We start from the raw sequence: 17224 nt of genomic DNA on the forward strand, positions 1-17224 counted from the left end.
TTTCACACACGTGGCCTTAGAGTGCAGGGAGCAAAACTGGTACCCACAGGCCCAAAGGCAAGTCTGTTTCTAATTGCATAGTTTTAAAACAATAGTAATAGAGCTGTCAATATTTAATTTAGATATTTCATGCACGTGTGTATGTATGCACACACACACGTATACACACATCACTGAGCATTTTAGTAACTCTGGGTCCTCATTCTCTTAAGATAATAAGGTAATAATCCCCATGGTATTTTCAGTAATAAATGAATAAACATGAAGTTCTGATATCCGCATTTTGTTACTGGCCTATTTTTCCTCAAGTAAATCTGAAAGATAAATTGGTCACCTTGAGTTTATTTCTGGAATAACTGATTGCACATGTGTTTACAAAAAGCAGTGACCTCCTGTGCCTTCTTGGATTCCTCCATCTTCAGTATCAATTAGTATTCCAATATTTTATAACCTACTTCTGTAATTAATTTATTTTCCTCAGCACTTACCCCATCTAATGTTCTGAATATCCCCGTTACACATATTAAATTTCATGTTTGTGTTTTCATTTTCGAAGGTGAGGCCATGGGGGTAGGAGACCACTGTCTCGCTTGGCTGAGTCCTGGCCCTTAGCACAGAGGTACGGAGCAGGTCATCCACACATTATTTGCTAAATAAATAAATAGATGAGATGCACAAAAGGGGAATTAACTTTGGCTCTTTTTCTGGTGTGACATATTTATATTAAAAACAATCACACCACTTATCAGGTCCTTACCATGTGTCAGGCAATGTTTTGTGCAGTTTTCACATTTTCACTCACTAAACGCTCAAAACTCAGTAGGTATTTGCTACTAATGAAAGTGTTTTTGGGATAGAGGAACCAAAGCACAAAAAAATTTAGCTATCCAAGAATGGATAGCTAAAATGCTAAATTTGACCTTCTGAGTCCAGAGTCTGTGCTTTTAGCATCTATCATGTCCCTCAAAGCAGAACCACCTGAAAAGGAAGAGTGTTAGATTTGGTTGTGGAGAAAAATGTTTCCTTCCTAAAAGCGGAAATTTTAGGAAGTTCTTTTAGTAGAACTTTCAGGAAGTTCCCTTCCTAGCACAGGGACACATAGTTCCCAGGACATGGTCCAGAGCCATGGGATGGGGGGCATGGGTCCCAGTGGTTCAGCTTCTCCCAATGCTAGAAATCAAGCGTCTGTGTGTCCCCACCAAAGTCACATGTTGAAAGCCTAAAGCCCAAGGTGACAGCGTGTGGAGGTGGGGGCTCCGGGTGTTGAACCGATCGTGAGCGCAGATCATGAACAGGACTGGCGCCCTGATCACAGAGATCCCAGAGAGACACCTCGCCCTTTCTGCCGTGTGAGGGCTCGGTGAGAAGTTGACAGTCTGCAACACAAAAAAGGAATTTCACCACAACCCAACCGTGCGGGCACCCTGATCTTGGACTTCAGCCTCCAGAACTGTGAAAAACACATTTCCTTTGTTTATAAGCCAACCTGTCTGTGGTGTTTTGGTGGGTGGAGATACCGAAGGACTAGTTACTCTTACGGACCACACTTCCTAATGAATAGGAGGGTCATTACTGTGCGAGTTTAACTGTATGAACACTTTCTCTTTCTTTTCTTATTCTCTAAGCCCCACTCTCTTCCTGCAGTGAGCTGATTCAAATTCTGGTGAAGGAAATCTCCCAAGTATACTCTCCCTGATGTGATCTAACTTTCAGCAATCTGATTATTTCTTTGGAAAAAAAAATAATAAAGTCATGTATATGCATGCGCGGTGGGTGTTTCTCAATGCATACGCACCCTGCTGAAAAGGAAGGTGGAACACGCTTTCAGTTTCATACCACACAAGGCTAAAAGAGAAAAGCCATGGCTGGTGAGTTTGGGTTTTGTTTTTTTTTTTTTTTTTTTACTGTCTAAAAGGACACGTCTTGGGGAAGAAGTAGTTTTGGAAGGGCTGTTGTTTTGTGAAAGCCATGATTAAGTTCTGTGAATATAACAGTGAGCAGAGCAGAGGGGGTGCAAAGAGAGGGGGCGGGACGGGGGTAAAGGGAAGGACGGCAGGGGCCCAGAGGTCCCAGTCTCTAGAAAGGAAAGGCGAGAGTCAAAAAGGAACTGGGCTTCCCTGCTACACTGCTGTCATTTTGCAATCTTAACTGAATTCTTCATGTCCTGATCGGACAGAGGGTGCAGAACTGTCACAGAATGGGAACCACGAGCTGCTGTCCCCAAAGCAAATGAACTGTCACTGTTTTATTCTTTACCGTGCACAGTTGAACAGACATGAGGCGTGTTTAGGATGATCCCCGGTTCCCGGCAGTAACTTGGAGGTAGTGACTCCCGCCTCGAGACCACTCCCTGAGCATCTGTGAGGAATAGTGAGGCAAGAGCAGGAGACGTGGGCGTCCTCGGGGTCACCGCACTGTGCGCGGAGGGGCGCTCTGCCCAGTAAACCTGAAGGGCGCTACTCGCTGCTGCTGAGACGAGGGGAAAATGAGGCTGCCTTTCCCAGCGTGAGTCATCCTTGTGCTTCCAACAGACAAGGTCCTGAAGGAGAGGAGGAGGCTGTTTATCCGCTCCGTGGGCGCGGGCACCATGAACGCCTTGCTGGATGCGCTGCTGGAGAAGAAAGTGCTGAGCCAGGAGGAGATGGAAAAAATCAGAGACGAAAACGCTACCGTTATGGACAAGGCCCGAGCTCTGCTGGATGCGGTCATTCGCAAGGGGCCCCGGGCCTGCCAGGTCTGTGTCAATCACATTTGCGAGGACGACGCCCACCTCGCAGACGTGCTGCAGCTCTCCCCAGGTGAGGTCGGCGGCGCAGGCTCGAGCTCACGGAGTCCCTGTGTCGTATGCCCACCAGCCGATTCCTCCATTGGCCGTGTTAGCAGACGACTCCATTGGCAGACGGCTTCCTTACCTCTGGATTCAAGGCCCCATTTATGTATCGGCGGCTATCCTGCAGGCCCCCTGCGTCTTTTTTCTTCTTTGTTCCTGTTTTTTGGGGTTTTTTTTTTGGCTTCAGGGACCTTCTTTTGATGAAAGCTCATTTCCTACTCTGAATATGTTTTAGCTTGTTTGTGAAGTTCATGGAAACCGTCTTGAAAATCTTCATGCTATATTCTCCGGTTCTCTTGGCAAGGCATTTTATTGCTTTATGTATGTATGTATGTATGTATGTATGTATGTATGTATGTAATGTATGTATGTATTTAGTTAGTTAGTTAGTTAGTTAGAGTCTAGAAATTGCTAAGAATGTATGTAGTAAGCAGATACAAAGATTTAAGGTCTATCATGCAATATTTTGTGCAACATCCTCTAAAATTTTGCTCTCCAGAAGGAATAAAAATATATTTCAGTGAGAGTGGAACACCCAGAGTAGAAATTCAGTGCTCAACAGGTGCTATGAGGTAAAGGCTCGGAGTAGTTTTCATTTGCTGGCTCATGACAGTCCTTAAGGTTTCTGGAATAAGCTTCTCAGGTGGGTGTTGCTACACTGAGATCCTTATAAAACCTTCACTCCATTTAAGTTCAATTCTTGTCCTTGGGATTAGCAATCGTAATGGACATACTAATACCCCAGAGAAAATACTAATAGGTTTGAGTGAGTAGGGCAAATGCCGATCAGAGATGGTGGCTGGGGCTCCCCTCACATGCAGAGTTGCATGGAGCCTTCTGTGGGCTGGCAGAGTGGCTTAGTGATGGACCGACCGGCACTGACAGCCAAGACATTCATGTTCACAGCCTGGCTCTGTCACTTTCCTGTTCTATTATATGTAGTTTTTTCTATAGATATTTTTTGATTTATTCTATCTGTATATTTTGATTCTATATGTATAGATATACCTTGTTCTTTTTTTATTTCATTCTATATATTTTTGATTAATATTATATATTTCTGATAAATATGTTGCTATATATAGATATATATTTTGATTATATATATATACTCTATATATTTTATTCTATATATTTTTTGATCTGACTTATTCTATATATATTTGATATATATTTTTGATTTACTGTCTATATATTCTCTATATATTTTGCTTATATGTTTTTTTCTGTATTTTTTGATTTTATTCTAGATATATTTTGATTTATTTATTCTATATATATATATTTTGATTCTATATATGTATTTTCTGATTCTATATATACATTTATATATTCCATATATGTATTTTGATTGTTATAGTCTGTTTACAACATTGTGTCAATTTCTGGCATGCAGCACACTGCTTCAGTCATATAGGAACATACATATATTCGTTTTCATATTCACTTTCACTGTAAGTTAATACAAGATATTGAATATGGTTCCCTGCGCTGTACAGTATAAACCTGTTGTTTATCTTTTTATGTATATTAGTTAGTATATGCAGATTTTGAGCAGGAAACTTACTTAGCACTGGTTGGGGGCAGGTAATGGGTCCCCGCACCTCATTTTCTGCTGTGAAAAGTCTCGGCATGGCTAAGGGTCCCAGCAGAGATACCTCTCCTTAGTTTCCTCTGAGGTCCAGGCAAGCTCCGAGCTGGACCGCGTCACTCTGCGTGCCCATCTGTCAGACGGCGGCAGTCACCTCAGGAGCCGCCTTGAAACAGGCGTGGCTATAGAGCGGAAGCTGTTTTAATGCTATTTTCATCGTCGAAAGTCGAAATCAAGGGAGGCACTTGCAGACGCTTCCGTTCCGCCTCTGGTGTTACAAGTCCGACTGTTCACGTGCGGAGGCTTTTGTTTGCCAGCGATGAGTGTGGCTCGGGAAAGTCACATCGTGAACAGCATCCAGGCCCATGGAAAGTATCTTCCGCAGAGAGTGTCCAGCACATCGGGGTAAGCATGCTCAGAGGTTGTAAGTGACTATTTCAATGTCTTTCATCTTTCCTCAGATTCCCATTCTGGAAACGTTCCTACTCCACCAAGACCTCAACCAGTGGTTAGTTCTTTCCCAGGTAATGGTATTTTCAAAGCAATATCATTCTTTGAACCCTACCTTCCTTGACCTCAACGACAGAGTAATGGGATGGATCCAGGCTGAGGGGCTATGGATAATTCTCATGGAGTGATTCTGTACCTTTTTCTCCTTTTAATCTATTCTGCTTAGCAGATGCTGTTCCTCCAGCCTCATTATCATGTTTATATTAACAAATTCCGAATCTGTATTCAAATCCTGACTAACCATTTGCGTGCCACACTTCATTATCTCAAATTTGTATCTGTCTCTCCATTTCTGCCTTTACTACTAGACTTCAGAACCCCCATTCTGCAGTGTTGCATAATTCTCCAGCCATAACGCTTACTACATTTTTCTTGTAATTTTTAAAAAACTAAATGCATCCTTTCCCCTCATAAGACTTTATACTTTATGAGGAAGTTGGACATGTCGGATTTATATATAGATCACACCTAATAGTTGACTTACAATGTACGTAAAACAAATACTTGTTAAGACTTTTCCACTAAATTCTTTGGCCAGAATTACCATTATTTACTATTCAATTAGAAAAACATTTATACACACCAACGGTATTACAGAGCCTGTTCTGTGGACTGTTTAGAGAGTAATGAACAAAACAGACAAGGCTCCTGCTTTTAATGTGTTTTTGTGAGTATGTGAATCATACATGAATAGGTATTTAAGGAGCTCCACCATCAAATTAAAGCCAGCCAAAAATTTAGGGATGGAGATGACACAACACATGTCTGCATCCCTTAACATGATATGGAATGCTGTTAACACGGTCAAATATTTATAGTGGCTCAGTTATGACAGAAACCTTTTTCAAATTCATGAAAATTATAAAATGGGCATTTTCCATCAGAATGTGGTTCTCCTCCAAGTGCTAATTCAGATACCTAAGCCTCTGCCATCCGATGGCTCTGATATCTGTGGCACATGAAGCCAGAATAACTGTGGTAATAACCACCCAGTTAATGGTATTGGAGTGAATATGGAAGATCATTTGTGAGCGATTTTGCTGCGTTGGGCCTGAGTGCATCATACCATATTTCTGCCTGCATCCCATGGTCTAGAACTTGGCAACACTTAACTGCCGGACTGGTTGGCAATATAGATTAGCTGTGTGACCAGGAAAAAGAAAAAGTACCCTGAATGGCTAGCCAGTCTCTGCCACAAAATGTGAACACAAAGCTTTTCATTCCATATAATATTGAAAGTGGCATTGGAAATACCTGGGTCCCAGGTGACAAGGAAGTTTTAAAAACATTTCAGTGCTCTGGCCTGTAAATGGTGGTCTCAGCTTTACTGAATCTTGAGAAGGTTAACATGTGTTAGATTTCTTATTAGCAAACCTTATTTTTGTCCAAACTCAGCCTCTTGCTTACCAAAATAATCAGTATTTTACTTGCCCTGAAACAGTATTTCAACCACAATTGTGGACTAATCCCAAAGTGACCCTTTTCTTTTAGAATAAAAATATATTTGTAAGAAATTTAGAGGCCAGGGAAGAAAATATTCCACCAAGTTTAGAAATTACTCTAGTGAATCCATCAAGGGTGCATGTTTTCTCAGAAACTTCATGGGATGGGACACTTACTATATAGTCAAATGCCCTAAGAAAAATTAGTTCTAATATAATCCAAATATTTATATTTATTTTTTTCTATTATTCTTAAGCCTCTTTTATGAAGAAATAGAACATTTTTTCCTCATATAATGATCACTATAGTTTTCTCAAATAGATCCATTCTTTTTCCACAGTTAACGCACTTCACGCTACCTTGGTTTACCTAACTGCATGTACTACAGTTTCTTCAAATTCCCCCTTCAAAATTGAATATCATGTTCTTTTTTTGAATAGTTTAGTTTCTAAAGGATCCCCCAGATACTGAGAAAAATGTATTTCTATTTTGAAACAAAGATTTTATTAATTTCTTTTGCAATTACACCACATTGTTGGATGGTGTTGAACTTGTGATCAAATAAATCCACAAGGCTTTTCTCATGTAAACCACTGTGAAAACCTCTCCTCATATACCTGTGCAATCAGTGTTTAGTGCTATGAATCCTTCTAAGTGTGCACCTTTATTTTAACACTTATCACTCTATATCATGTTCATTCTAGTTCATATAGTTAATATCCTCCTCTTCATATGTACACACAGTAGAGAGATGTTAAAGTGTAGGCCAAAGGTTCATTTTCTTTCTTTCTTTCTTTCTTTCTTTCTTTCTTTCTTTCTTTCTTTCTTTCTTTCTTTCTTTCTTTCTTTCTTCTTCTTCCTTCCTTCCTTCCTTCCTTCCTTCCTTCCTTCCTTCCTTCCTTTCTTTCTTTCTTTCTTTCTTTCTTTCTTTCTTTCTTTCTTTCTTTCTTTCTTTCTTTCTTTCTTTCTTCTCCTTCCTTCCTTCTTTCTTTCTCTCAAATCTCTAATGCGCACTATCATGCCTTTTAAACAAGTAAATAAATAAACAGACATATAAACATATATTTAAAAAGCATTGAAATCTATTTATTAAGGCTTACCTCCATTAAATTTTATCCTAAGCTTTAAATTATTCGAAATACAATTGTATCTTAACTGTTTATCTAACATATTGTTTTCAGAGAGTTTTACTTTGCATGTTCTTGAACAACCCCTTTCAATGTTTAAATCAAAAATATTTGTAAAATGCCAAGTCTAAGAGACGAAGGTGGGTCCCTGTTATCACACCCCTGGGCATCTCCTCTGGTCTGGAATGTATCCCAGTGTGTATTAGCAGTGATGCATTCAACAGTGTTATCAACTAGCTCAGGATAGTCCTCCGAAGAATTTAATTTCCTTGTCTGTGGCTTCACACACAGATGATCCTAGGAGGAACATTAAATGGGACCCTATTCATAATGACTCTGGTCTCTTGCAGGGCCTCAGGCAGTACAGGACAACCCGGTTAGGTTTGCATCTTCAGGGCCAGAAGGGAGCCTCAAGCTTTGCCCCGCGGAAACAGCCGAGAAGATATGGAACGAGAAGTCAGCGGAGGTGCTGAGCTCAGAACACAAGGACTGGAGTGAAAGACACACTGGAGACAATTCCAGACTTTAGAATTGTCTTTCTTTCTTTCTTGTATTGGTTCTTTCTTAGAGCTAATTTCCTTGAGAGGTTCTGGAATACCATCCTGCTGCTTCCATTGCATAAAGGATTCCTATCTTCTAGAATTCCAGGCTTAGTAGAGACTGCCACATTTGGTCCAATTCTCTGAGTAAACAATTATAATTATAACACCGATAGCATCTCTTTAATGCTTGGTATGAATCAGACATTATTCTAAGGATGTTCTATGTAATAACACCTTGAACTCTGAAAATGGCTCATTTTAGAGATCAGAAAACTGAGGTAGGAATTGTCAAATATTTTGGCTAAACCAGTAAGTCAGTGACTCAGTTTTAGAACTAAGTCACTACGGCTTCAAAGCCTGCTCATCTCTCCCAGTAAGAAGTAATTCAGTCAAGCACTCGGCTGCTATCTGGGCGATTACAAATTCCGTTCCCTCTCCTATGATGGGACTCACTCCCTCTTCCTGTTTTTAATCCGTGTTCCAAGAGGTTAGGCTTCTGCAGTGGACGAAGGGAGGGGAAGCTGTCTTTAATCCTCAAGATGGATATTAAATTAAAGAGAACAAGACTATTGACCCAATCTGCGTTTCTCACAGATTTACCCAATAATGGAAAGGTCGGTCCGCACACGTCTTGCCCTCATCATCTGCAACACAGAGTTTGACAGTCTTCCCAGGAGAGATGGAGCTCATGTTGATATCAGAGACATGAAGACGCTCCTGGAAGGTCTGGGGTACAGCGTGGATGTGAAAGAAAATCTCACTGCTTTGGTAAAGTCTGCCATAATGTGGAAGCAATAGTCATGCCCTTTACATTTCTAAAGAACGTTAGAAAGATTGGTTGTAACACCAGAAACTAAATCTCTTGATAATCTAAAATCTAAATTTACTCTTAATCAGTACTTAATGATTCTAACTTTAGCAAGAGGCTGATGGAATTTTTAACTGGGAAGTGTTCTAGTAACTCAATAATGCCCTTTCTCTTTACTAGGAGTCCCTGAATGACATCCCATAAACTTTTTCACCTTTCTGTGAACCAAAACTCAAATTTTCTTTTTGTATCTCATCATTTCATATTATGAATTCCTTAAGTGTGTCTTCGTTGGATTCCAAGGGGCCATGATAATGAATCACATGGTCCAAACTCAGTGGTATGGTCTCTTCCAGGACATGAGGAAAGAGCTGAAAGCGTTTGCTGCCCGCCCAGAACACCGGACCTCTGATAGTACTTTCCTGGTGCTCATGTCTCATGGAATCCGGGGTGGCATTTGTGGGAAGAAATACTCTGAAGAAGTCCCAGATGTATTAGATGTCAACACGATATTCCAAACTTTGAACACCATGAATTGTCCAAGTTTGAAGGACAAGCCTAAGGTGATCATTATCCAGGCCTGCCGCGGTGGTGAGTGTTGACGTCTGTTAGAACACAAGATGAATTCAAGTGTTGATCTCATCGTCTGTATGCATCCAGTATTTTTCAGTTTTCCTTTGGGTTTGCTCCTTCATGTCAAAGAATGCCTACTGTCACCAAACAAGATTGTAGTTTCTTTGAATAGTATGATTCATTTGTAGATATTTGTTCCATTTCCAAGCAAAGAGAGAACATTTTTAATCTTAAGACTTTGATACTGGGGTGGGACGTTGTTGGAATTCATTGGAAGTTTAGGGAAGTTAAGAGTTATTGAAGATAGATTTTGAGATGCATGTGTGTATCTGCATGTGAATGAAAGATAGTGATAAGTGAATTAATAAATATAGTTGAGTAAATGGAATACTATACAGCCATAAAAATGACAACATAATGCCATTTGCAGCAACATGGATGTTCCTGGTCATTCTAAGTGAAGTAAGCCAGAAAGAGAAAGAAAAATACCATATGATATCACTCATATGTGGAATCTAAAAAAAAAAAGACAAATGAAGTTAAATATAAAACAGAAACAGACTCACAGACACAGAATACGAATCTGTGGTTGCCCAGGGGGAAGGGGGTGGGAGGGGACAGACTGGGAGTTTGAGATTTGTAGATACTGACAGGTATATATAGAATAGATAAATGAGTTTATACTGTATAGCACAGGAAATATATACAAGATCTTGTAGTAGCTCACAGTGAAAAAGAATATGAAAATGAATATATGTATATTCATGTGTGACTGAAAAATTGTGCTGTACACCAGAAATTGACACAACATTGTAAGTTGACTATAACTCAATAAAAATTTTTAAAAATGAAAATAGAAATAAATAAATATAGTTGACTAGATGTTTAGGGAAGAAAGTAGTTCTCTTGGCTATTGGAAGTTACAAGAAATCAAATCTTATCTTTCCAGATAGGGAAGGGGTGGTGTGGTTAAAAGATTCAGCAGAAGCTTCCGGACAAAGTAACTTACTGGATCCAAAAGATTTTGAGGAGGATGCCATTAAGAAAGCCCACGTGGAGAAGGATTTTATTGCCTTCTGCTCTTCAACACCAGGTAATCAGTATCTGTGTAAGGTATCTTTCTGGTCATTACCAATGCAGAAACTCACACTTACCTGTTAGAGTGTGGATAACTGTACTGAGCTTTTTATGAGACTTTTGAAGAATAAGTCAAGCCTTCCTCCCAGTTTTCCTTTCAATTCCCCTTATCCATAGTGACAAAATAAATGTACATGTATTTTTATTAAATTAGTACTTAGTAAAGGCATGCGGTGTAAAATATTTTCCTGGAACTGTGAGGGGTAAACAGAAATGTATCTATACCGAAATAAATTAGAAACTGACTCCACATCCGAAAAGGTCTGCAGTGTTGGGATAATTCCGTGGTTCAATTTGCCTAGACTTGTCTTTGTAGAATAATGGTATTTACAGATGGTGTAGGGGGAGGCAGAAAAGCAAACAAGGCGTATTGAATCCCTAACTTAAAGCTGCTTCAACTAGAAGTATGGAGTGCATGAAACAGAAGGAACCTACCTGATTCTAAATCTAGATTTTGGATTAAGAGGACTATCAATTGTAGTCTGACTCTGCCATTTAGTACTTTGTACAGCAGTTTTAATTATTTAGCCTCTCTTGGCTTCCTTTGAGTTCCTCACTAATATATGTGGATACAAATATTATTGTCGTAAGAATCACATGAGATAAAAGTATGAAAGATTAAGCACGACAGAGTAAAGCACACATTAACTGACTGCTGTTAATAAGGCGTAAATCTATTCAAGATTTCACCTTGAGTTACTTTCCATCTCAAGGTTTAAAGAAAACTTTTTGGAGTTCTTTCACCCACTATGTTTTGGAATTTCTTAGACATTAATATTCTCTTGATTACCTCTGGCTTTAAGGCCTTGCCTCTGATCACATAGTTTAATTTACACATTATTTTCTATATTGAGGTACGATCTCTCCGGAGATAGTTTGCTTTTGCGTTGTGTTGACCATGTCTTGATGTAGAAATCAATTAGTTTTTTTCAACCATCAAAAACAGTGACACTAGGCAAAACTCCCACACATTTACAGCTTGACTATATTTAACAGATGTCAACAAAATTAGGCTTAACTGTTGTTTAAAAGCCTTTGATCCTAGCCTTCCACAAGAGATTTACCTCTGGCCATTAGCCCTTCATTGGCCCCTGGCTTCTTGACATCCGTCTTGCTGATTTCTGTCTCCTTTCATTCACTTTCCCCACCCTTCCTTTCCAGGTGATTCTTAGAGTCTCCAATTCAGTTGTCTTCAGTTTCCGCTAGTAAACCTAGCTTCGCGTTCTCTACCATTAATCTCAGGGACATTGTAGTTCTCTCCTGAAGAAAAGTGACCATCCACTCCCTTAATTTTACAAAGAACTTGCAGACACCTGCCTGCAACTCTCCGCCACCCACTTCCTTTAGCTGGAACCAGCCTCCTAAGACAGCTGTAGTTTTAGGTAGGATTTTAATCAATTATTATTATACATTTTATTACCATTTTATTGGCTAAAAGTTTTGGTTAAGGCATATGACCATGGTTAAATGCACACAGCTATTAATACTTTTTGTTATATAGTTCTTGGCGTAATTTTAAAATGGCTTCATGACTTCTGTGTCTGTTCTATTTTGTATAATTATTCTTTTTCATTATGTCTTCTCCATAAGACTGTTTATTCCCCAATAGAACAATAGAATATTATCTTTCCCCCTTACATCTTTCCTAGGTGTGTAATTCTTTTCTGTTGGTACCATTTTCATATTTAGTGAATATTTTCTTTGTCTAAATACCTCATGGTCAATGCTACTTGATTTTAATTAAATTATTTATACAGTAGATAAATTGAAACACTATTAATGTAATTACCTTGTGTAGACTGGGTATTACACATTTCACATTCTCCCAGGCCCCTGTGATGCATTGCATCTAATCTTAAAGTATCTCTTTGGGGCAGAAAAGATTACCCTCCCCTTTGCAGTCAAGTCCATTGCATTTGGAGTGTAAAATTCACTGGAGTCAGTAGGTAGCACTCTTGGGATCCACACTCAGGTATTTCCTCCTCAAAGCCCAATCACTTCCCTCCACCCCATTCTGCCTCTCTCTCCCTCTCTATCAGATTTGGGAATCCCTGAGCTCAGAGACCGTGCCACTTAACATCTGTACTGTAAACACCATAGTTCATTTGACTTTAACAATTGTCAAGTATCAGTGAAAATATACACACTGAATGTTGATTATAATCACTTAAAAATGACATGCAATATGTAGGGAACAGCATGGACTCAACAGCCTGCCTCAGCTGGAACAGAAATCTTTAGGCTTCATCACTGTGGGCAGGCAAGACCGTGCATGAAATTTGGAATGTGCTTTCTTCACAGATAACGTTTCTTGGCGACATCCCATCTTGGGCTCTCTTTTTATTATTAAACTCATCAAAATCCTGCAAGAACATGCCTGGTCCTGTGACCTGGAGGAAATTTTCCGAAAGGTAAGGCCCTGAATACTCCTCACGCTTTCCTTCCCTGTTTGACTATTCTAGTGGGAAACCTAGGGAGCAGCTGTGGATATGTCTATCTTCTAAAAAAGCCCTTCTTTGCAAATGGGTTTTGAGGTTCTTTGGTGAGTCAGCAAATCTGGAAGCTAGTTCCAAGCTGTTATAATCTAGAAAACAACCCCTAGAAAGCAGTCATTTATTTTAACTCCCCTCTTGCCCTGAATAGACAAGTGAGTGGTGTCTAAGTTGCTTGTGTCCATAACTATCGGAGTCAGCAGCAGGTTTTAAAAGTGTGGTCATTCCATTCTTAGATATGCCTATTGCTATGAGTTTGACAGATGCACACCTTTTTTTTTTAATCACTTATTTTGCTATTTCATTTTTTGCAATTTTTCCAGCTTAAATGAAAATCCCCCCACTCAGAAAAAAAAAAATCTACAGACCTTCTTTTCCTTTTAGGTTCGATTCTCATTTGAGCTGCCGGATGGCAAGGCACAGATGCCCACCACTGAAAGAGTGACGTTGACAAGATGTTTCTACCTCTTTCCAGGATATTAAAATTCGTAAGTTACATCAGCGTCTGTGGGTGGATGTGTATGTGGTGGGATTGGGGTGAGGCTGGGTGAAGAGTGCTGAACTTCTCCCTGGTTTAGGTCTCAAAGTTTAATATAAGAAACAGAGGGCAATGAAAGGATGCCTTTCTGCTGTGCAGTGCAGGGCACATTGCATTTCTCTCAGAGTTAAGCAGAGTTAGGGGGCCTTTTCTCAAAGTTACCTGATTAGATTGAGAAGTGGCCTCAGTTTAAATGTTCCTCCCTTTCACCTCAGAAGGCCAAGATTTAGGCATATCATAGACTTTCCTTTTATGAGTGGTTGTAACCCCTCAGTGGAGTGATTTTACAACTTGCATTTCTTTTAGTGGAACTCTATTTTTTACTTTTTTTTATGTATCCTTTTCCTACAGAAAGCCAGGACTCCTGTCATTCTGTACCTGTTTTGGAATCGTGTATGCAGAAAGCAGACATTTCTTTAAACATTTCAATAAATCTGAGATAAACATGAAAGGCTGTCTGTCGTGTTCTTTTTTTTTCCCCCTTCACCACTCTGAGAAGGCAGGGGGTGGAATTTGGAGCAAGTAATGGATTTAGAGTCTTTAGACTTCATACGAACTGAACTGGCTAATAGCAACATTCTTTCTTTCTAGAAATGATTTGCTAAACTTTCTGCTTTAGGGACAGACATGCAAATTACAGTAGATACCTGACTTCAAAAAATTTGAAGCTCAACAGGAGAGATTCAGAAAAGGTAATGTGATCTGTAACTTACTTGAAATCCCCAGGTTTATCACTGACAAAGCCATGACTACCATTTACATAATTCTAGCCCTTCCTTAAGGCATTTCAGGAATACAAAGTATATTGATTCAACTCCAGATGCCTAATAGTTTACAGTTTCATTGAGAAGACAAGACAGTGAATAAACATGAAACCAAATTAGCAGACAGTACTTGACACCCTATGAATAAATGAGCTGTAGGCAAAATAATGTCCCTGTGTAGTGCGGTGATAATAAATTTTGGGTGAAATTTTTCACTTAGCAAGGTTAAACTTACTACTGTTTCACCTGGCAAATATGAGCCTTTTCTAAGGCTAACCTATTAAAAGTGAAGGCGAGTTTCTGACCTTTTGAAGACCTTCAAAGTTGAGCATGCCACAGTCCTTTTTTTTTTTTCCTTTCACTAACTGTACTTCTGGATATATCTCTTTTGTACTATCACATAATAGTTCTACTGCAGCCTGAAACTGTTTTTATAGTCTGTTCACCTTCAGTAAAAATTAAATCTTAAAAGGAAGCTTAGGCAGTTAAAGAAAAAACATGAAAGGAGTGGAGCCGAAGGTTCAGAACTTACTTCAATAAAAGTTGAAGATAATAGGGAAGTGGGGAGGGGACGATACTGCCGTGATCAGCACAGTGAAAACAGGAAACAAGTTTTTTGGGAAGCCCTTATCCGGAAATGACAGGAGACTTGTTAGTTTTAACTCCTTCATGATTTGCACTTTTAGGTGAACAGAGGAGAAATACTGAGCGATCAGAAAGAGAAGGACAGAGAAAAGGAGATGTGGAGCTATCAGGAAAGAAAACGAAACAGAGGGAAAAAGCAGTCAGAGGTGCCAACGTAGGTTAAACAATGTTTTGTCATTTCATTTTATTTTTTCCTTCCAAAAGGAAGAAATATTTCTTGCCAAAGGGCTGGAAAATCCACTTGCTGACTACAGGGGACTTCCCGACAGTGAGCCCAGAAATCCTGAGCAACACTTTCCCAGCCTACGATTAGATGACCCCGCCCCCACCCCCCCCACCCCACCCCCAACTAAGGAAATGTTCAGTGACTTTCATTTTCAAGCCTGTGCTCCTCTCAAGACAACAGAAAGGGACTCAGGCTGTTACCTATGGCTGGTAAGTAGGGGTCCTTTTCTCGCCAGGGGTCAGGAACTTGGGTCTCAGAAGACACTTTATCCATTGCTCTGTAACAGGCAGAGATGTCAAAAGGGAAGTGAGCCAACCCCATGCAAGCTGAATCTGTCTCCCTCTTAGCTCTGGGTAGCTTGAACTGGGGGACACCACCTTAGAGACACTTAAGACAGTATGGTCTCCGGATATCTCAGAGCCAGGAGGAAGTTAATTCCTTTTTTGCAGCTTCTGGGAATCAAAGTAGGGGGTTGGTAAAGACAAACAGAGTAAGTTATTTGTGTTTGAGAAAACTCTGAAAATGTCTAAATGTACTCTGAAGTCTCAGCTTCCTCTTGATTCCATCAACATTGTTCCCCAAATCAGATCAGTGAGCCTTGGAATTCCCACCTCCCTTGCCATCTCCTCTACTGAATTGTACTCTTGGGCTTTATAAAATAACTCCTTTTTTTCCCCTCCTTTCCAGCCCTGGTGCTAAGTGCTCTGGTGCAGTACTTCTTGGACTGCTATCACGGTTTTTAAACTGGTCTCCCTTGCTCCGGGATTTAAGCTCCAATCCATCCTGCATGCTGCTTTCAGGTTGCACAGCTTACAGATAGAAGCTGAAAAGCATTAGGAATGGAGTCATGAGCTGTGTATGCAGCTAGTATTCAGGCATGTCACAGCACTTCTCTGGCTTCATCTGATTCATTTGAAAAGGAAAAGGGTCAACTAGATCAGTGGTTTCTAAATTTTAAAACGTATCTGGATAATCTGTAGACATTAAACAAACTTAGAGGGTGGGTAGAGCTCAGTGGTAGAGCACATGCTTAGCGTGCATCAGGGTCCTGGGTTCAATCCCCGGCACCTCCATTAACAAAAAACCAAAACCGAAAACAGACGAAACAAAATGGATTATTTCCCCTTCCCTAATCCCAGATTACCCAACCATAAACAGACCATAAGCGTTCGTAGCCTTTCAAGATCTATAGATAATTCTTATGTAGCTGGTCTGGGTTTGCCTTCAGATTGGCATAATTAGGCATGATGACCAGTTGGCTATCTTTCATTTCTCACATTCTAGTAGTTACTAGTGCAATCTTCTTAATTAGGACCATGCAACGGCTCTGTATTGCCGTTTAAAAAGAAGTCTAAACTTGTCAGACAATTTTCTTACCTTTCAAAATACATTTACTCACTTTCCATTAACCCTTCTGAAGCATGATTTCAGCTTCATTAAAAAAAAATATTTACTGTATTCCCTCCACTCATACTTCCTTTCTGTTGTGGTTCTTTATTTCTTTCATTTTCCCTGTAGTAGAATTCTTTCCAGGGTTTATGTCTCACCTTACACATTTAATTTAAGCTCCTAAAATGATGTAAGGATTGACTGTTTTCTTATCTTCTTCATGATACTAATACAGCATTTGGCTGGGGAGTAATGAATTAAATCCACACTCACGACTGCGTCTTCAGCCAGGCAGGATGACCTCCGTGGTTATTGAATTGAAATCAGGGCATCATTAGATAACAGATTTGAGAGACTGAAAAACAGTAGACAAAACCATGTAAAGAGACCCGATAAACATAAACTCATGAGTTTGGTTGCCATTGCTAACTAATTAACACAAATAAGGGAAAACGTGCTAGCTTAGGGAGAAACTAGCTTCCCTGTGGGCACAGACCTCTCACACTCTGCCTTCAGCATCACGGCAATTCCCTAAAGGAAGTGGCGTGTCATCTGAGACGTGAACAGTCAGCAGCTGGGAATGAAAGGAATGTTGTGTGTGGGAAACTG

General features: G+C 39.9%; 1 protein-coding gene across 1 annotated transcript in view; it reads left to right on the plus strand.

Moving 5' to 3' along the window:
* Window positions 1-1794: 1794 nt before the first annotated feature.
* Window positions 1795-17224, plus strand: part of LOC102539634 (uncharacterized) — a 29365-nt gene continuing 13935 nt past the window's right edge. The window contains exons 1-11 of the mRNA XM_072968890.1: window positions 1795-1868; window positions 2532-2798; window positions 4883-4945; window positions 7852-7967; window positions 8638-8811; window positions 9208-9442; window positions 10374-10517; window positions 12863-12972; window positions 13438-13533; window positions 15042-15154; window positions 15914-16026. Coding sequence (XP_072824991.1) covers window positions 1862-1868; window positions 2532-2798; window positions 4883-4945; window positions 7852-7967; window positions 8638-8811; window positions 9208-9442; window positions 10374-10517; window positions 12863-12972; window positions 13438-13533; window positions 15042-15154; window positions 15914-16026 — 1438 coding nt within the window. The 5' untranslated portion in view covers window positions 1795-1861. The remainder of the gene's footprint in view (window positions 1869-2531; window positions 2799-4882; window positions 4946-7851; window positions 7968-8637; window positions 8812-9207; window positions 9443-10373; window positions 10518-12862; window positions 12973-13437; window positions 13534-15041; window positions 15155-15913; window positions 16027-17224) is intronic.

This window comes from Vicugna pacos, chromosome 10 (genome assembly GCF_048564905.1).
Source record: "Vicugna pacos chromosome 10, VicPac4, whole genome shotgun sequence".
Taxonomy (NCBI): domain Eukaryota; kingdom Metazoa; phylum Chordata; class Mammalia; order Artiodactyla; family Camelidae; genus Vicugna; species Vicugna pacos.